The 21,247-nt window shown below is 41.4% G+C and overlaps 1 protein-coding gene across 1 annotated transcript; it reads right to left on the bottom strand.

Annotated features, from left to right (window-relative positions):
• Positions 1–2,301: 2,301 nt before the first annotated feature.
• SEC22C (SEC22 homolog C, vesicle trafficking protein) lies at positions 2,302–20,544 on the bottom strand. The gene is made up of 6 exons (XM_007949689.1): positions 20,363–20,544; positions 15,661–15,824; positions 12,469–12,648; positions 7,176–7,294; positions 5,871–5,936; positions 2,302–2,502 (listed from the first exon to the last, which is right to left on the bottom strand). Exons 1-6 carry the CDS (start codon positions 20,542–20,544, stop codon positions 2,302–2,304), a joined length of 912 nt encoding a protein of 303 aa, XP_007947880.1.
• Positions 20,545–21,247: the final 703 nt, after the last annotated feature.

The following is a 21,247-nucleotide window of genomic DNA, read 5'->3' as shown; positions in this document are numbered from 1 at the left end:
CACCAAGTCAACTTGGAGACTGGGATTTCCCTTGGACTAAGTCTTCAAAACTTTCCTGTCATCAGTCTCTTCCATACCTTAGCTGAGGCTTCTTTTTAGCTGGATTTAGGTTAAACGATGTGTTTGTGGTCATCATTTTGTACTATTTTTCTAGTGCATATTTTCCCTTTTACAAAAGTGAATCAATCTCAAATCCCATACTGACGTTAAATGGCTAAAAGCACACTCAGCCACATGTGGGTCACATCTCCCAGCGGGCAGGAAGCACGCAGCAGGAGGGACTCATCTTCAAGTCCGGTCCTTTACTGCTTGCTGAGTGTGGATGGGAAGGTCAGGCTTCAGAGCATCTGGGATTACATGCCCACCCAGTAAAATTAACACCACAAGGGCCTGAAAAGAAAACGATTCATTTGAGAGCTGTTTTGATAAAGCTTTTCAAGCATTTTGTTGCTGTTTTTTTTGGTTTTGGTTTTTGTGTGTGTGTGTGCTTCCAACCTTTAGGGTTTTTTCTCCCTCCTCAGCTTCTCATTCTAATTTCCCACCTCTTCAAAATTACCTCCGAGGGCCTTCAGATTCACCTGCTGCAGAAATCATGCAAGTGTGAAATCAACGGCAAGACAGCTCTGATGTTCTATATCTGAGGCTGCTGCCAACATAATTTTCATATCCAGATACCTCATGGGTGATTAAAAATAGAAAATTCTGTTATTAAAAAATGAAATCACTATGGCAACATTTTCCTAACACAGTTCCCAGGCATATAAACTTATTTTTCTTAAAGTAATAGCATGACAGCTCAGTAGTAATACACCACCAGTAATAACCAAGAACAACTAAATTCCCTGAAGCTATATTCTTGCTTTCCCCACCTACACAGTATCCCTTACATTGATTTTCAACTTTAAAAACTATTGAAATAGGATTTTTAAATTATTTATCAAGACCACATAATTCAACTCCAAATATTCCATGCAATAGGGGTTGAGCTATTCAGATTCCAGACGTCCATCAAGAATGATCCAAAGGGAAAATTCCTGAAATGGCCTCTGTAGTACTGGACGACCTAGGTTGAAATTTCTGGAGACCTCAGGGATCTTATTCAGATTCATCTTTTAGACGGCTATGATCAATTTTTTGACAGTGAAAGAAAGTAATTTTCTACAGCACAAGGCTAATGATATTGTTATAAAATGAGGGGGGGTGGAATTGACATCGACTTAATGCTTGCTTGTAAGAAAATGAAGCTCTTGATCTAATAAGATTATTGGGAAAGATTGGGTATAGAGGAATAATAAATTTGGGAGGCCCTCTGTGTACAAGGACTGGGGTCAAGTACCGTCATCATTAAGAAGGGAGGCAATCAGCTACTATTTAAAAGGCTGATGTCAGCAGCCTCTCTGCTGTCTAGAATGCGCCACTGAATCTGTGCTACTGATCTATTCTAGTTTGTGGCCAACTGCAAGGAATCTGGAAACTCATTTCTGCTCCACTTGTAAGTTTATGACCCCAGTAATACTGGTTACTCAATTAATTTTAAAAAATTCAGATATACCCTGCAAATAAATACCAAACATTTCTGTACTCACTATCTTTAATATACATTCCCATCACCATAAAAGGCTGTATATAAATTAAAAAACTTTTTTAACCATTTTCTCAGCTTAAGTTTGTTCTCACCCTCAATGAAGAATAGTTCAATTGATATCCAAAATATATTTAAATATTCCAAAGATATCATATCAAACCTAAGTTACCAACAAATGTAAACAAAATTTACCTAGCTTACATTTATGAACATTATTTTTAACTTTTTAAGTCACCCTGTACTAACCCTCTTAAGAAAACTAACTGGACACATTTAGATTAGAAAGCTGATTTGGATTTTAAAGTGGACCCTGTGTATCTATTTATGGTGGGGAGAGGGATGATGGGACAACTGCCAATTACCAAAACTAGTGTAACTGAATCTAGTGGTTTATTGCATCATTTAATCTAAAAGTCCAAAATAACCCCTTCTGATCTTGCAGTGATGCTCTTTCCAAAGGGCCCCAGATGCTGCTGTCCTGAGCCATGTGCTGAGCCGAGGATCCTGCAGGAACCCTCAGCACAGAACCAGGGCTGTTATCAAGGGACCTCCGCATGCCTTCAACTGCACCAGTGAGAAATCCCAAATCCTCGGCTTATCAGTCCAGTTTGGTTGAAAGGAACTTCAAGGATGGAAACATGAAGTCAAGAAGCAAGAAGGGAAGTAGACTGATCCTCAAAATCCAAGGGTCCATTCCTCCCATGGCAGCGTCATCCTCACACTCCACAGTCAGACTGCTTCTCCTGAAGCTGCCTTGTCAGTATCTGATGTGAAGACAGAAAAGCTACTCCTATGTGGAAAAGGATTTGCCAGAGGTTCCTCAGCCCGTGCAGGTACATGTTTCCCAGGCAAATAAAAAGCAGCATCAGCACCACCTTCACAGTCCTGGCTGGGCTGTAGAACAGGTACAAATAACACTGAAAGGACACCACAACAGATCTGATCAGAGGCAGTGCAATGGACACCAGGTCAGAATCAAGACTCACCTCCCAATGTACTACCCACAGTGTCACTCTCTGCACACATAAGCTTATTGAAGAGCACTCTTAAGGTGATGCTTGGGCCCACTGGAGAGGTTACTAGTCACTGGACAAGAGACAACTGGGGATTTGGAAGACAGAAGGAAAGTGAAATGGATGTCACAGAGGAACTGGTACCTGGCATTCCTGAAAGAAATTTAATAATTTAATAGGGGTGTGGAAAAAGAAGAGATGTAGGTGAGAGGCAGACACCCAGACCAGGATCCCAAACAAGACTGATTAGCCTCCAAATAAAGCATTCCCTCAGGAAGCCGTAGAGTGGGAGAAACTCTAGCCATGACAGGCAAGAAAGCTGGGGAGAGGGAGCTGAGGGGAAGCAGTGCTTTTACTATTTTGGTTTTTCCTCAGCCACAACTACACTGAGTGCCACTCTTCCCCAGATACCCTCCTTAGGGCCTCTTCAAAAGCTTCTCTGAGTCAGGAAAAGGCCTCACAGCAGGGAGAGTGACCTGTATTTTGTGTAGGGCCCTTCTGGCTACCACTGTCAACCACCTGGGAAGGGATCAAAATAGGAGATCCTGGATAGAGTAGGAAAAAAATGTGGAGTAAAACTCAAACTCACAAAAAAGATCAGGCTTACTGGTCTGATAGAGACTAGTGAAACCCCTGAGACTAATAAGGCCCCTAGTCACCCTTCAGGCCTGGAATTGAACTCACTCCCCTGGCTTCCAACCAAACAGACAGGCATATAAGGTGAACATTTACACCAGGTAGTACACGTCTTAAAATGATCAACCATGGGAGATCAGAAAGGTAGTATTTGTACAGGGAAATAGCTCAGAGGGCAGGAATGCATAGGAAGGAAGGACAGAGGCAAAAGGTAACCACAGAAGAATTGGGAAGAAAGCTGTTGCATTATGGGCATTGCAGTCAATGTCATGAAACAAAATGTGTATGAACTGTTGTATGGAAAATGAATTTGCTCTTTAAACTTTCATCCAAATCACAATTAAAAAAAAAAAAAAAAAAAAAGACGGGAGGGCCCTGACGATCCAACAGTTAAACGCTGTTGTCAACCAAAAGGTTGGCAGTTCAAACCCACCCAGCAACCCCATGGGAGAAAGCCCTGGTGATCTGTTCCTATAAAGATTACAGCCTAGAAAACCCTATGGGGTAGTTTTACTCTGTCACATGGGGTCACTTTGATTCAGCTTTGACTCGACAGCACCTAACAACAGCAAAAAACACCACCACATAGAAAAGGGGCTATTCTTTTTCTACAAAAGGTAGAGATAGTTTTGTTTCAATGTATTAAAAAAATGTATAAAAAAATAAATACACATATATTCTCAAACACAAGAAATCTGACAAAAGCTCAAGGTATAGTGGGAAGGAGAGTTCCCCAACAAAGGAGCCATCCATGTAGGAATATAGCTGAAGGTATGAAGGAGGAATGGTAAGATTCCCGCAGCTCTGAAAGGCCTACAGTGCAGGCTCAAGGGAACTTCCACTAGCAATGCCCAAGGTTTGGGGGCCCTGTTTTCTGAAAAATTAGTGCATTTTCAATCTTTGGGTGAAAATTTCTCTTTTTGCACAATCATACAATTCTTAAAAATAAATTGTTCTAGGACATACAATTGATCCTAATTATTTGGGGGTTCCATATCTGCAAATTTACCTACTCACTAAAATTTATTTGTAAGCCCCAAATCAATACTCATGTACCTTTTGGGGTCATTTGCAGACATACGCAGAGTGGCAATGAATTTGAGTTGCCCAACCCACAAATTCTCAGCTGAGGTTGAACAAGGAGACGCTGTACCTTCTTGTTTCAGCTCTTACAAACATGTGTCCTTTTGCAGTGTTATTTAGTGCCATATTTTTTGCATTTCTGTGGTTTTAGTTGGTAATTTCACTGTTTAAAATGTGTCCCAAGCATTGTCCAGAAATGCTGTCTAATGTTCTTAAGCACAAGAAAGCTGAGATGTAACTTTGACCCACATCAAAATAAAATTAATATATATTTTTAAAAGAAGAAGAAGAATGCTAAGATGTGCCTTATGGAGAAAATACATGGGTTATACAAACTTTGTTCAGACATGAGTTACAGTGCTGTTGGCTGTGAGTTCAATGTTAATGGATCAATGATATATAATAAGCCAAAAACCAACCAAACCTGTTGCAACTGAATTAATTCCTACTCATGGCAACCTCATGTGTTACAGACTACAACCACTCCATGGGGTTTTCTTAGCTGTAATCTTTAGGGAACACTGCAGGCCTTTCTTCCTCAGTGCTCCTGGGGGGTTTAAACTGCCAATCTTTAGTTTAATAGACAAGTGCACACTGTTTGCCCCATCCGGAGACCTCATATAATAAATAAGGGATGTTTAAACAGAAACACACACAAAAATTAGATCATGTATTGATCAGCTGATGAAAATGTGACTAGAGGCTCCCAGGAACTTAACCCTGTATTTTCCTAGGAGTAATAGTTCAGTATTAGCTAATTCTGTGTCTGTAGCAACTTTATAGAACATAACAACTGCAAATAACAAGAATCAATTATAAGTGCAAGAGAATGGCAGTGCCCTGAGAACAGGAATTAAGAAAAAAGTAAAAACAAACTTAAGCATGCAGAGAAAGTATTAACATCCCAGCCCATGTGGAGGATTAGGAAAGAGAATTAGAGTCAGGTTTGTATTAGAATTAATTCTGCCTAAAGGGTAATCAAAAGATTCTTTCTACCCCACCTCTTAAGTACACAGCTTATTTGAAAAATGACTAAATAATAATCAACGTTTTCTAGTTAATGTTCTAATTTTTGTGTCATTTCCTAAGAACAGATTTGAGTCAGATGGTGTCGCTATAAAGACAGCAACTTTTCCATATGACCTATCCCATGTTTAAACAATCACATATGCATAGATGTTACCTCTGCAGAAGGACATTTCTGTAATTGGACTCCCTGGCAACAGGCAGTGCCTCACACTGCTCAGGCCCAGCCCAATCCCCACTGCAGTCCCAACCCACTTTTCTTGTGAGTCAAAACCAAGTTCCTGATTTCTGTTTGGCTGCTGCCAATGGCCCTGTGACACTGGGTCAGTGGTTTTCCTTTTCTGAGCTCAAAAGCTCCTCCTTTGGAAAATGAGGTGGACCTAAGGCCCTTCTACTAAGGGCTTGATACTTAAGAGCTTGATACTGTCCATGATTTGACCCCAGACTTTGGAGGAACAAAAAACCATCCAGAAACTTGCTGATGCTTCCAACAGAAAAACTCACCACAGGATCAATGTTTTACCCACCTGGAAAATGCAGGCTACAAAAGGAATAAGAAAAGCGAGAATGTTTCCAATTTCTTCCTGGGCAATCTAAAATAGGTATGAAGAAGACAGGAAAGGGTATTTAGATGAACAGAAACACCATAACATGAAGAACTTTACTCCTTATTAGGTCTGGTATAGTTGACAGCACCAAAATCTCTGGCTGGGTGAGTCCCTTTTATATGCCAGATCAGGGACTGAAAAGCACCCATTTTCAATGGTCTGGACACACCGTGTCCTTTCCTGTCTCCATGCTTCTGCACTAAGCCCTCAATCCCACCACTTCTCAAAATGCTACTCATCTTTCAATATTAAGCTTACCTTAACCCCCGCCTCCCAACACCACCAGGCACTGACCCTTCCTTAGCACGGTTACCATGTTCCGCTTTGTGCCACAAGAGCCCCTGAAGCAGCAAGTATGTCTTAGCCATATTGTTGGCCAACTACTTGTTCTAGTGGGTACAAATGGACACTTGGTAGGTATCTGGTTAAGGAGCTAATGAATGGTTGAAAACTGTGAGTAGAAACCACACTACACATGGCCAGAGACGGGATGTGGTAACAGTGGTTACCGTGCTTAAAGCACAGACCAGTGGCCATTTCCATTTGCACACAGGTCAGTCTACATTAGCCCCCTGAGATTCACCATCAGCCATATTGTGGACGTAAGCCACTACATATGGTACTATGGTTCTATCTTTCAAAGTACCATCTATCTGTTTATGTTTATAATGGTTCTGTGCTCTTTAAAGTGCTTGAAATACTTCAAAGTTTTAATAAACTGTTTTTTAAAAAGAATTGAAATGGAAAGTTGCTCTGAGATGAGCAGGCCAGGAAATAAACTTCTCATGATACACTTCTTTGATAAGGACACAGTGAGTATTTATATTGCATGTATTATATAACATACTGCAAATATATTTGATCTACATATATATCTACATGACGTTAAGTCAGATCGTTAGACAACTTTTTCCCAGGAAAAGGAAAAAAGCCTGAATCTTAAAGTCTGAGAATCAACGTGGGTGAGCAATTCAGCCCCTGGAGTGAGTCCTAGAATCCCGAGGGCCCTGGAGTGGTCTGACCCAAGCAGCCCCCTCTGTCTACTTAGGACAAAGGACACAAAAGAGCTATTTCCACATTTGTTCAATTCACTACAAGGATTAAAATTAAAAATACAAATTTTATTTGAATTTTTAAAATTTGGAAACTTTGATGAATAAAATGTATCCTATTTAACTTCTTCTATCACAAGGCCTTCAATTTAAATTGTCAAGATGAGGGTACCTCCAAGGAATGTTCTGCAAGGTGAATCCCACGGATGAGGTTCAGCGCAGCACACATGATGTTGAGAATCAGGGAGAGCATACCCAGAGCTGTCACTGGCTCCATCCGGAAATGAGGAGCTTCACAATTAAAAACAAGAAAGAAAAAGGTGTCTAGTGTAAATAATTTCTAGATGAAAGACTCCCACTAATAATAGGTTCATTATGTTAAACACAGAATGACAAACATATTAATTGGAAAAGGAGTAGAAGTTAAGTGGGGGAGGAAAAAAGCAAGAAATGAAGGACAGAATGGATCTGGGAACCCGAGGTTGAATTTCTTCCATAAATAAGCACCCCCTCTCTGGGCAAGCACAGATTTTAAGTGCTTAATTTCCTTTCTGTATAAAGAAGTAGTTCTCAGTCAGAGGCAATTTGGTGTCCTAGGGAATATCAGGCAATAGCAGGAGGCATTTTGGGTTGTCACAAGTGGGGAGTAAGGGTGCTACTGGCATCTGGAGGGTAGAAACCAGGGATGCAACTACACATCCTACAGTGCACAGGAAAGTGCTCCCACAAGAGAGAATCATCTGGCCCAAACGTCAATAGGGCTGAGGCTGAGAAATTCTGGTTCCAAATAATTTCTTATGCCACCAGAGAGAACTGTGGCTTTATGTGTAAATGGACTGTCAAATTCTGAAAGTACATCCATCTACATATCTCAACCTCAGCTTGTAAAACGCTCCACTCTTTTTCTGACAAGGACAACGTTCAATGTCACGTGTGCTTCTAGAGCAAAGTTGTGGCAAATGCAATTTCTTAGATTCTAAAATAATTTGGAAAAGGAGTGAACCATTGATTATTTAAGCTACAAGTTGTTTCTAGAACTATAATTACAACAAATGATCATTTTCTCTTCAAACGTAATTCATGAAATTGATTCTGGGTCACATTTTCCTGCTATGCTCTTCTTAAATCATCCTTTCTTGTCCTTACATTTCACACACATACAAATACCCAGCCACAATCCAGCTCAGATGCCTACTGTTAGTGTGTTAGAGTTTCTACTGCATAATCCAAAATTCCCATTAGAACAGAACATGCTACCTGTAAAAAGTCTAGCCTCAGGACAATAGGGTGAGTTAAACCACAGTAAGATGTCCTATACAGATGGGCAAGTTGACACTTTCTGGATTTTTTTCTCTTGTCTAAGTATTTGAAAAACAAAACATACAATACAAAGTTATCCCTATCTTTATATATGACAAGGGAGAAGCTTCATGCTCATTTACTCAATCTTCCTTCCACGAAAGTTAAGTTTACTCCCAACATAAATTAGAACAACTTATTGATCTACTAGTATGAGAGCCAACACAGGAATTCACTAGTTGAAACAGATTAAATAAAAATATAAAACTAAGCCAAAAACATTAACATTTTTAACACATCACTTTTAAACACCCTAACAATTTGTTTAATATAAACAGTTAAAACAAAATAATTAGACTACACAATAGTGTAGAAGGAGCCCTTGTGGTGCAGTAGTTAAGCAAGCCAGACAGTAACCAAAAGGTCAGCTGTTGGAACCCACCAGCTACTCCCCAGGAGAAAGATGTGGCAGTCTTCTATAAAGATTACAGCCTTGGAAACCCTATGAGGTAGTTCTATTCTCTCATAGGGTTGGTATGAGTTGGAATGCTGTAGACAGGATTTAGCTCTTACACCATTTCAGAATGCTTAGACTATAAATATCCACTATTATTGGTTTAATTGTGTAAACGGGGAATGCAAAAAAGATTATGCTTCAGTATGTGCTAGGCAACTGAGTGGCTAATGGTGTTAATGCCAGACTAAGTCACAGAAAGCCACAGCACTCTGATCATGTCCATTAACACCTCCTTCTTGAAATGAGGACTCTGAAATCCACAGGGATGGAGGAAGGTCCTTAGACAGTGAGAGCCCTAGAAGCCCAGGCTTTAGGCCTTACCCAAACACTCTCACCCTATAGCCTCCCTCCAACAAGGAGGGTGAGGTGTCTCAGTGGAGATCTGGGCTGAGAAACTGCAGTGGTTCACTAAGTGATGTGATAAGGATTCACTGTCAAAGAAAAAACTATATAAAGAATGCCCAGTCTGTACAGTTTAATAAGTGACTTCCAGCAAAAGAGAATGGATCTCCTTTATAACATTTAAATTTGCAAAGCTCCATTCTGGTGGAGTTATTGGCAGAAAACAACCTGCCAATAACTCTTCATCTCCTGAATTTCATCCTAAGAGCAGCTTCCCTGTAGACCAACCCACTGACATAATGCTGCTAGTCAAGTGTTTTATAACCACCCCCCAGAAACAGGATCACTTCATATTTTCTCCCACATATTGTATATACACCATGTCTTAGTTCTCTAGTGCTGCTGTAACAGAAATACCACAAGTTGATGGCTTTAACAAACAGAAATTTATTTCCTCACAGTTTAGAAGGCTAGACGTCTGAACTCAGGGTGCCAGCTCTAGGGGAAGACTTTCTCTTTCTCTGTCAGCTCACAGTTTAAGAAGAAGGTTCTTGTCTCCTTTCAGGATCTGTGACCCAGCGTTCCTTGGAGATCTCCATCTGTCTTGGCATCAATCTTTCCCTGGTCGAGGAGGTTCCTAGAGCAAGGAGCCCAGATGCAAATGACACCCTCCACTCCTGGCTCTTCTTTCTTGAGGGTACTGAGATTCCTTCTTCTCTGCTCATTCTCTCTCCTTTTATCTCTTGTAAGATAGAAGGTAATACAAACCACACCCCAGGCAAACTCATCAGGGCTGTAACCTAAGTGTAGTGACTTAAGTGAAGGTGATGCATCCCACCCTAATCTTGCCTCATTAGCATAACAAACATAACCTAATCCACTTTAACATAATTTAATTCTGTCTAATTAACCAAACGCAGAGGTTAAGGTTTACAACGTATCACAAAATAGAGGATAATTATTACATCAGATCAAAAAATGGAGGACAATCACAAAATACTGAGAATCATAGCCTCCCTTACTTTACACATTTTTTGAGGTTATAACTAGATCCATGACATTCCACTCTTTAGCCCAAAATTCATGACCTTCCCACGTGTACAGTATTTTCACCACATCATATCATTCCAGAGTCTTAAGTCACCTCCAAGTCCAAATTCCATCCTGGAGCAAAATTCTTCATCTGTGAATCTGTGAGATCTAGAATACAAGTTACCTGCTTCCAAGGTACAATGGTGACCAAGCATTAGGTAAACATTGCAATTACAAATGGGAGAAACTGGAGAGAGAGAAGGATAACACGCACCAAGCAAGTCAAAAACCTTGGAGAACAATATACACTAAAAGGAACTCTGGTGATGTAGTAGATAAGACATTTGGATGGTGACCAGGTCAGTGGTTCAAATCTACCAGTGGTTCCTGGGGAGGAAGATGAGGCAATCTACTTCTGTAAAGATGTACAGCCTTGGAAATCCAATGGGGTCACTATGAGTCAAAATCAACTCAAAGGCAGTGGGTTTGGTTTTTTTGTCTCAAGGCTTGAAAAACAATCCTCTGTTCTCTGAGGCCATCTAAGCAGTGGCTTTGTCTTCCAGACTTTGGGTGTTGGCCATGCTCTCTGGATTCTGGATGGAGGTCTCCGGCCTGGGCCTCAGCTCCACTTTTCAAGCCCACTCGGATGGCGACTCTGCTCCTTTGGCTTTAGGTGGACTGAGTCTCGTAGTCCAACTAAGTGGCAATGCCACCCCCTCAACTCAGGTAGCCCTGGTTCTTCTGTCCCTTGAGTAGGGCAGTCTCACTCCCTCAGCTTTCTGCAGCAGCTCTGGGTCCATGCCCCTGGGATTTGTGAATGGCAACCCCACACTCTGGAATGGAGTTGGTAAAGATCTGACTCTTTGAAACCTAGGAAACTATGGTCCCACCCTTTGAAACCCAGGAGGCTTTAAGACCCAGAGGCCATGACCCTGCCCTTTGAAACTGAGGTAGCTATAATTCCTGTGCTCCTTGTTTCCTCATCTTCTGCTTCCTGTTTCCTTGGCCTCTCAGCCCCTCAGGCTGGCCAAGTCTCTGCCCTGCTCAGGCAAGCGCTATAAAGCCCTTTAGCTCTATCATTAAGTGCCTGGAGAAACCCCATTCCACCAGTAAGCCTTGGCCCACAGGCACGCAGCTCTCTCACCCTGTACATCAGCAAGCCTAGCTCTGATGACAAGTACCTGGAGAAACCCTACTCTTCCAGGAAGCCTCCTATCCAGAGGCATTCAGCTCTCTTCCTCCATGGGTCAGCTCCTGCGCTGGTCTCCTAGTTCTGCTGCTGGCATTTCTCTGCCGATGCTTCTTGATGTCTGTGCCATCTCCAGTGTTAACATCTCTCCTCACCTCCCTCTGAGCCCTTACCAGAACTGCCTTTGACATCCATAATTCCACCAACAGTCTCTTCAAGGCAATTCTAGGCTTTTACTATTATGCACCTTAAAACTCTTCCAGCCTCTACCCATTACTTAATCCCAAAATCGCTTCTGCATTTTAGGTATCTGTTGCAGCAGCACCCCACCCTTGGTATGAAATTTTGTCTTATTTATCCAGTGTTGCTATAACAGAAATACCACAAGGGGATGGCTTTAACAAATAGAAATTTGTTTTTTCTCAGTTTAGGAGACTTGTAAGTCTGAATTCAGGGCATCAGCTCTAGGGGAATGCTTTCTCTGCCTGTTGGCTCACAGTTGAAATCTCCATGCGTCCCAACATCAATCTTCTCCTGGGTCTAGGGAGCTCTTAGCTCAGGGATACCCATCTCCCAGTTCTTCTTTCTTGGTGGTACTGAGATCCCTACTTCTCTGCTCAGTTCTCTCTCCTTTTATCTCTTGTTATATAAAAGGTGATGCAGGTCACACCCCAGGAAAACTCCCCTTATATTGAATCAGGGCTGTAACCTGAGTAAGGATTGTAACTTAAGTAAGAATGATACATCCCACCCTAATCCTACCTCATTAACATAATAAACAGAACCTAATACTTTTTAGCACAATCCATTCCTACCTCATTAACCACAGGCAGAGGTTAGGGTTTACAACACATCACAAAATGGAGGATAATTACATCAGATCATAACATGGAGCGCAATCACAAAATACTGGGAATCATGTCCTGCCCAAGTTAACACATATTTTTTGGGCACACAATTTTGTCCATGACACACCATATATTCCATCCCCCAAAACAATAGCCTTTCTAGTAAAATTCAATGGCCATTTGAAATGCATACCACCACCTCATTTTCATCAACATCAGAGAGCAGCAGGTGACTTACCAGGCTCTAAATGCACCTGTGTGTGACCATTCATTATCCCATTTGCCACATCTGTGTCTTCCAGTGTGAGAACTACTGGAGGCTGGAATTCGAGTTCCTCCTGAATTTTTTCCAAGCTGTTCTCCATCTGCGAGGATTTTACATAGTTAAATTCCCACTTCACCTTCTGAATGACGCTGTCTGTAAAAACAGAGCAACTCAAGTTGAGCATTCTCATCAAAATAAAAAAAAAAGGAAACCAAACCAAACTCACTGCCATCGAGTTAATTCTGACTCATAACGATCCACTTTGGGTTTCCAAGGTGGTAAATCTTTATGGAAGTAGACTGCCCAGTCTTCCTTCTGTGGAGTGTCTGGTGGGTTTGAACCACCAACCTTCTGGTTAGCAGTCAAATGCCTTAGTCACTACACCATGAGAGCTCCTTTTCATCAGAATAGGTGTTATAATTCAACCCCAAAACCACACCCAGTGCCATCGAAGTAGATTCTGACTCATAGCAACCCTTTAAGACAGAGTAGAACTGCCCCATAGGGTTTCCAAGGCTGTTAATCTTTATGGAAACAGACTGCCTCATCTTTCTCCCATGGAGCAGCTGGTGGATTCAAACTGCTGAGCTTTTGGTTAACAGTCAAATGCTTTAACCACTGTGCCACTAGGGCTCCACTGTAAGTCAACATACTGTAAAATGTAGTTCACATTTCTAAGAAAGCAACTGTTAGCTAGATTCTGTGGAGTGTCAAGTTATGCATAAAAGTCAAAAGATTACTCCGTGTCAACCCTAATCTAATCAATCTCTCCAAGCAGAATAATTAGAATGGGATAGTGTGTTTACAGAAAAGGCAACAATACATCATAGAAACCTCGGTGAAGAAGGGTAGGCATACAATGGAATATTACTCAGCTATAAGAAATGAAGGAGCTCTGATGGTGCGGTGGTTAAGGCATTCAGATGCTAACTAAAAGGTCAGTGGTTTGAACCCACCAACTGCCCCACAGGGGAAAGAAGAGTCAATCTGCTTTCATAAAAATTTACAGCATTGGAAACCCTATAAGACAGTTCTACTCAGTCCTACAGGGTTGCTATGAATTGGAATTGACTCAATGGTAGTGAGGTGTTTTTTTTTTTTTTTTGGTATAAAGAAAAATGAAGTCCTAATGCATGCCACAACATGGATGAACCCTGAAAACACTTTGTTGCGTGAAATAAGTCAGTCACAAAAGGACAAATACTCTATGATATTACTTATATGAAATAAGCAACTATACAGAAACCACAAATTATAGTGGTTGGGGTGGTGGTGGTTACTTAGAAGGTAATGAGTTTATGCTAATAGTGGTAGAATAATTAGGAAAAGGATAATGATAATGGTTGCACAAAATGAAGAATGTATCAGTGTTGCTGAATTATACATTTAGAAATTATTGACTTGGTGAATGTTTTGTTGTATATCCTCCAATAAAGAAAAAATAAAAGAGAGCATAGGAGTGATAAGGGCTTAAATCAACCATTTCTGATAGTATGATTGTACACAATCCACAGCGTATTTCCAAGCTTGGAAACTGGGGACAGTTATTTCAGGCCTGATTATCTCAAAAAAAAAAAGATTTGTGAGAAAAAAATCCCAAGGGAATGGGAATATGCTGAGCCAACTGAGACTATGTATTTGAAGGGTATTGGTTTTAATTAATTCTTCTTTTTTATTTTAATATTAATTCATTAACCAAGTTTTTTCACGTGTTTGAAGTTTCATCCATATTGTCTGGCAAAAAAAATCATGTATAATTTTCCTATCAATATACTAATACTCATATTCTACTCCTGCTCAATAACGAAGAAGCATGATGCTGGGAAGGTCCTGGCAGAGCAAACACACTGCTTTGGAAAGAAGACACCTACAAAGATGTGGGGAGAGAAGAACACAAGCCCAGCCAGCTCCAAATTAACAGCCAGCCAAGAGGTGCTACAGTTGTGATCTCTTCGGGTGCTGTGGCCTCTTCACAGGAAGAAGAGGCTGAGAGCTGTGGTTTGATTAGGCCTCACAAGGAAACTGGGCAGAACTCTCTGTCTGTATCACAGGTCTTCCAGATTGAGACCTCTGTATCAGGGAGTTCCCTAGCACCTTCAGGTGATACCAAAAGAGAGTGCTGCCCTCATCCCTGATGGGCCAGCCTGTAGACCCCATAAGGGAATGTGAAGGCACTAGTTGACAAAAAGCATATGTGGCAACATTTGCAGTGCTGGTCTTGCACCAGACCATGTGTACCAAATGCTTCCAGCTCCTTGTTCAAGAGCATCACAGAGGTGGTGCCTGCTTACACAGAGACCACAGAATGTCCCCCACTCTTACATCTACCCCCATTATCCCAGTAGCTCATTATCCCAGGTGTGACTTAATTCATACCTGAGATAAACAGCACAGGCTATGTATGACTAACAAGCTGTATTCCAAAGCCCCTGATCTCTACAAGGTCTCTCAGGCGCCGCCTGGAAAAAAAAAGTAGCCACCTTTAGAGTGCTTCTCAAACATCTGTGAGGACCAGGTTTTCCTCATTTCCAAACTGCTGCACACTGACACTTGCATAAAATACAATTAGAAATATCACAACAATCTCAAATTACACTAAGAATTTCTCAACACTCTTACTTTCAGTACCTACCTTAGTATGGAAGGACAAACTCACATGCCACCCTTTGAGTGGTACTGCTCTAGAGCACGAGTCAGCAAACTTATTTTAAAGCATCAGATAGTAAGCATTTTAGGCCTGTGGGAGATACAGTCTCTGTCACAACTAGTCAGCTCTGTCACTGCAGGGCAAAAACAGCCACAGACAATGTAGAGAAGAATGCATGTGGCTGTATTCTACTATATTTACAAAAACAGGTGGTTGGCCTGTGGACCACAGTTTGCTGACCCCTGCTCCAGAGGACTGGGGTGAACATTCTATACAGGTTTCACCATCCCTCTGCCCTGCCTCCATACTCTGAAGGGATGAAAAGCAAGTGGTAGACCTTGAAGCTTTCCAGGCCACTTGATCACTGTGAAATGTCTCAGTACAGGGCTGTTCTTCATGACCAGTTAGTTATAGCCCTTCCAATGCTCTCCTTGATGGTCAAAGCCAAACCTCAACTCTAAGCCATACACATACAATGCTGGAGAAGAGAATGATAAATTTGAAAGAAGGTTACAAACCAAATTCGAGAAAGGCGTATGGCCTGGAGGCTAGGCCAATGCAGGTGGTATCATAGGAAGCTGTGAATTCCCACCACAGCGTCTCCAAGAAGCAGAAGGCCATGGCTGCTGGACAATGGCGGGAACAGATTGCCATGCAGGCCACGTCCCCCGAAGAAGAAAAACTGAAACAAAAGGGCAAAATCTACATTACTGGGAACCAAAACCAAAAAGCCAGTTGCCATTCAGTAGATTTGAACTCATACCAACCCAACATGCTGCAGAAAAGAACCGTTCCCCTAAGATTTTCAAGCCTGTGACCTTCTGGAAGTAGGTCATCAAGCCTGTCTTCTGAGGCACTTCTGGGTGAGTTTGAACTAGCAACCTTTCAGGTAGTGGTCAAGTGCTTAACCATGTGTGCCACTCAGGGACCTCTACTAGGAACCAGACCCTATGTATTCCCATCCCACATTCATATACAACCTTGCAGCAGTTTGTGGCATATATACTGTATCTTCAGCTAGACCTATTCCTCAGATTGTACCTTTCTCACACTGCTTCTAAAATGTCTAGCACTATTAATCGCTGACAGTGTGCAATCACTCTTTGGTATCAAGGTTATGATTGCATCATAAAATGAATTTGGGAGGATTCCATCCTTTTCTGTTTCAGAAACAGTTTGAATAGGACTCATGTCAGTTCTTCTCTGAATATCTGGAAGAATTCTCCAGTGAAACCGTCTGGGCCAGGACTTTTTTTGTTGGTAATTTTTTCATGATCTGTTCAATTTAGTGTGTGATTACTCTTATTAATTCATGCATGAGGGATGCATGTCCCATTAGAGGGAATTAGCCTTAGACTTCTATGCATCTTCTCAAAACAATGTTTTTCTTCTTTAATATACATTGATAGGTTTTCTAATGTTAAATCATCTTGGCATCCTGAAAATAGGTTCCTTTTGGTTGTGAATTTATACATATTCATGCACACTTGTCTGCTGGATTTAGATGCTAATGTTTTATTTAAATCATGTCTATGCTAAGAAGATTGGCCTATAATTTTCCTTTCTTGTACTCTCTTCATCTGGTTGTGGTATCAAGGTTATTCTGGTCTGATACAATGAATATGGGGATTTTCTACTCCTTTCCAGACTGTTATGCTTTCACGTTCTGGAAGCTCTAGCTCTTCTATCTGTAGTGTCTACTGACTCCCTGCTGATTATGGATTATTTCCTATGTGCTTTGTCATTTTTCACTGAGAGTTTATCACTGTGGGGTTATTTCAAGAATCCTTCAAGGCCTGCACTGTGGTACATTTCTTCCATAGTGATTCTGCATTTGCTTTGGCCAACTACCCCAGGAGAGGCATCAGACTACGACCAACACTGATGCTGCTGACCCTCAGCTTGGGAATTCCTAGACTTCAGGGAATATAAACTCAAACTCTAACATTGTATGAGGCAAAGGATCAGGGTTTCAATTTCTTCAGTAAGATTTTATTCTTCCTTCCCATCCAAAGCCAAGTAGAGATGAGCTACCCTCATCTATTATCATTTCACTAGGGTTATATGATGCTGTTGTTGTGTGCTGTCAAGTTGGACCGAATTCACAGCGACCCCTCCTTGGGTTTCTGAGGTGGTATCTCTACAGAAGTAAATTGCCAACCTTCCTTCTGAGGAGTGGCTGGTGGGTTTGAACCGCCAGCCTTCTGGTTAGCAGTCAAGTGCCTTAGGCACTATGTTACCAGAGCTCCTGGGTTATATGATAGCTGACAAGAATCTTCTCCTTTATGCATGGGTCTGAGTCCCAAGACTCTACCCCAGTGCCATAGCATTACATATTTGCTATCCTGATTTACTATCTTGATATTCTGTTCCCCTTTCCAGTTTTTTTTTTTTAATTTTTTTATTGCAATTTGGGTGAAAGTTTACAGAGCAGATTGGTTTTCCATTCAATAATTCATACACATACTGATTTGTAACATTCATTGTAATCCCCACAATATCAACAGCATTCTTTCATTTCCTCCCTGTTTACCATTTTCATTCATCCTTCTTTCCTATTCCTTCCCGCCTTCTGAGCTTTATCCCTGGGCAAATGCTGCCTTTTCATCTCGCATGGTTGGTTGTTCTAGGGAGTATGTACATCCCTGATGTTACTGTTCACCTTACAGGCTTCTCTATTATTAGGCTCAAATACAGTAATTATAATAATTAGGGGGTAGCTTAAAAGGTTAAAGGGTGACTAAGGGCCACAGGTCTCGCGGGTTCTACCAGGCTCCATCAGACCAGTAAGCCTGGTCTTTTTTTAAAATTTATTTATGATTTTCTCCTATTCTATCTAGAACCTCCTATTGTGATCCCATTCAGAGTGGTTGGCAGTGTTAGCCAGGCACCATCTAGTTCTTCTGGTCTCAGGGTTATGGAGGCTGGGGTTCACGTGTTCCATTAGTCCTTTGGATTCATTGTGTCTATGAGTCTTTGATTTTCTTAACTCTTCTTTGCTCCAGGCAGAGAGAGACCAATAGATGGCTCATAAGCTTTTAAGACCTCTGTCACTATTTATAAAGGTAGGATGTAGAATACTGTCTTTTTGGACTATATTATGCCAATTGACCTTGATTTCCCCCTCCTCTTTTATTCTGGCACCTGGGGTTTCTTTCTTGTAAGCTCAGCTATACATTTAAAATAATTGTTGACATATATTTACCCACATTTCTAGGTGTTCCTGGCAAGAAAGTTTTTAGATTATATCAATCTACCATCTTTTTGTAACTACAAAGTCTGTACATAAAAACTTTTTCAATCAAAATAAAAAGATGACCCCCACTGCTTATAAAAAGAATTCTCCAGAAGGCTCTACATCTCTCTAGGATGGAGATAGTTCCATATGAAAGAGAAGTCCTCAATTATAAAATAAGCTATGGTACTGCTCACCTGTAAAAAAGGAAATCCTGTTATCCTCTGTGAAAATAAGATGAATATTTAATTCAAAACACAAATGAGTAGAGCATCTTTTCTGTGAAAACCCATCCTTGACAGAGCAGAGGTTTCCTATTTGAGGTATAGCACAAAGTCCCCATAGAATGCTAGTCAATGACAGCATAATGAGGAAGGGACCACCAAGGAAGGTGGCTTCTGACCCCCCGAAAAGGAGTTGTAAATATAGGCAGAGGCAGCTTAGCCTTTCCTCCTGAGCATTTAGCACCCCCCAATATGACAGCTGCCTGCATCTGCCACCAGGCCCCCTACAGACCATGGTCCTGCTCATCAGACAATGCTCCAGAGACTGGTGTCTAGCCTGGATGTCTACTTTTGGTGTTGTGATTCTGAGACTTAATTCCCTTAAAAGAGACCCAATTTATTAGGTCAACTAAACATTTACTGTGCAAGGAGAGAAAAAGAGAGACTTGATAAGGAAGGGCCTAAATACTGGAAGACAGATATAAAACCTGTAACACTAATATAAAAGCCATTTTGGTATTTTAAAGCCTACCTCACCACCAGCCCTGCCACAGAGTGGCCTGCTTCTTACTCTCCATCATCTTAGAACAGGAAATGATATAACACAGATCTTGGGGCCTGATCACCTGGGTTCAAATCCTGGCTCTACCATTTACTAATGGTATAACTGTAGGTAAGTCACTTAACCTCAGTTCCCTCCTCTATAAAACAGATGTAATACTATTACATACTTCACAAGCAACCTAAAGCACTTAGAATAATGCCTGGCACGTAGAAAGCACTCAATAGTATTAGCTATTCTTATTATGGTCATGGTGACCACTTGATCCCTACTTCTACTGGAGCACTTTCCCTACTGTATTCCATTCAGTTATATATTTCTTTTATAACCCATTAGGCTTTAAGCTCTTTGAGAAGAGAGACCTAGCCTTGTTTATTTTTCACTCCACTGTTCCTATCAACTAATAAATGCTGAAATAACTAAAAATCAAAAACTTGTGTGGTCCTTGACCTGTGCTTTCCAGGTCACCAGGAAGATCAGGTCTGAGCAGTTTGGTGGCCATGTCCTCACTTCCAGGAATATGGAGGTGAGTGGAAGGATTCTGAGCATCTAACTGAATGCTGGTAGCAAGGAAAGCAGAAGGCAAAGATGGAGTCGATGGAGTCTGTCCTCCTGAATAAGAGCTGTAAGCAAGCTCTTACTTTTTTTCCTTATTTTCTATGTTTTCTCATTCTCATCCTTTTCCTTCCCTATGTTATAATCCAAAATTTACTCTTGCCTCATTTTTTCCCACCTCTCTGCATCTTAGTGGGGAACTAAAGGCATGAAAATTGCTTGAACTTGGGTTTCCCCATGCTCATGGGCAGAGTCAGAGCAGCAATGCACAAGGTTCTGGGAAACACTTCTTCCTTGATTCTGCTGTAAACACCCACAACCTCAGACCACTATCTGATGCCAGATCTACTTTCAGCACACAATGTGATAAGCATGTGAGCTCTGGTGGCGTAGTACCTAAGGCATCTGATTGCTAATCAGAAGGCTGGTGGTTCAAATCCACCACCCACTCCTCAGAAGGAAGATTGGGCAGTCTACTTCCATACTGCTTCGGAAATCCAAGGAGGGGTCACTATGAGTCAGATCTGACTCCGTGGCAGTGAATTTGTTTTTTGTTTGGTGATAAGCATAATGTTACCTCAACCTGTGGTTAAAAGTAATGCAAATTTTGCTAATGTTCGGGAAAAGTGAGTATGTTTGCTTACTGGATACTGAGGTCACGTCCTTCTGCAGAACCTCGACCTGGATACTGGGCCAGCCGCAAGGCTAATGTCTTGAGCCATCTCCTGCATTCCAGAAAATCTTGAGTATGGTGAAAGTCAGTGGAGGCCGAGAGGGGCAGTCCATCTCTCACCCGTACCACACATGCAAAAAGGATCATAGACATGGTCCACAAGAGAAGTCATGAGGACACCTGAGGGAAAGAAAGACACCTTATTACTGAGGGCCAGGTCAGGATGCTACAGACACACTCCCGAAAAGTTGATTCTGGGCTGTCCAACTGCCAACCCCACCACAACTGCAAATGCTGCTTTTATGATTATTTCCCTGTCTTCTACTGCTTTGTCACTCCCACTTTCTTCTCTCATTATCCTAATGGTTTCTTCTTCACTCTCTCTAATGAATCTCTCTCTCTCTAGAACTAAGCCAACCAAGATGAAGGAGAAAGGAATAGAGACGCAAGGGAAGCAGGACCAGAAGGGCTCAGGAAAAACAGCAGCAACCAAACTAAGAACACAGGTTGCAAGACAGCCATAAAGGGACAGGAAGTGCCTCACATTGAAGCAGCAGGGGCTTGAGTAAAGCTCACCCAAGATCATAGTAGCTTTATTTTTTAAATTGTGCTTTGGGTGAAAGTTTACAGAGCAAATTCATTTTCCATACAACAGTTCATACACATTTTGTTTCATGACATTGATTGCAAACCCCATAATGTAACAGCTCTCTTCCCATGTCCTCCCTGTGGTTATCTTTTCCCTGTGTCCTTCATTCCCATGCATTTCTGCCCTCTGAGCTATCTCCTTGTACAAATACTGCCCTTCTGATCTCCCATCATTGATTGTTCTAAGCAATGTACCTACCTGATGTAA

This window comes from Orycteropus afer, unplaced genomic scaffold, assembly GCF_000298275.1.
Source record: "Orycteropus afer afer isolate SDZICR_OR568_19922 unplaced genomic scaffold, OryAfe1.0 scaffold00250, whole genome shotgun sequence".
Lineage (NCBI taxonomy): Eukaryota > Metazoa > Chordata > Mammalia > Tubulidentata > Orycteropodidae > Orycteropus > Orycteropus afer.
Note: the sequence above shows the minus strand (reverse complement) of the source record. Positions and strands in the feature narration are given on the sequence as shown.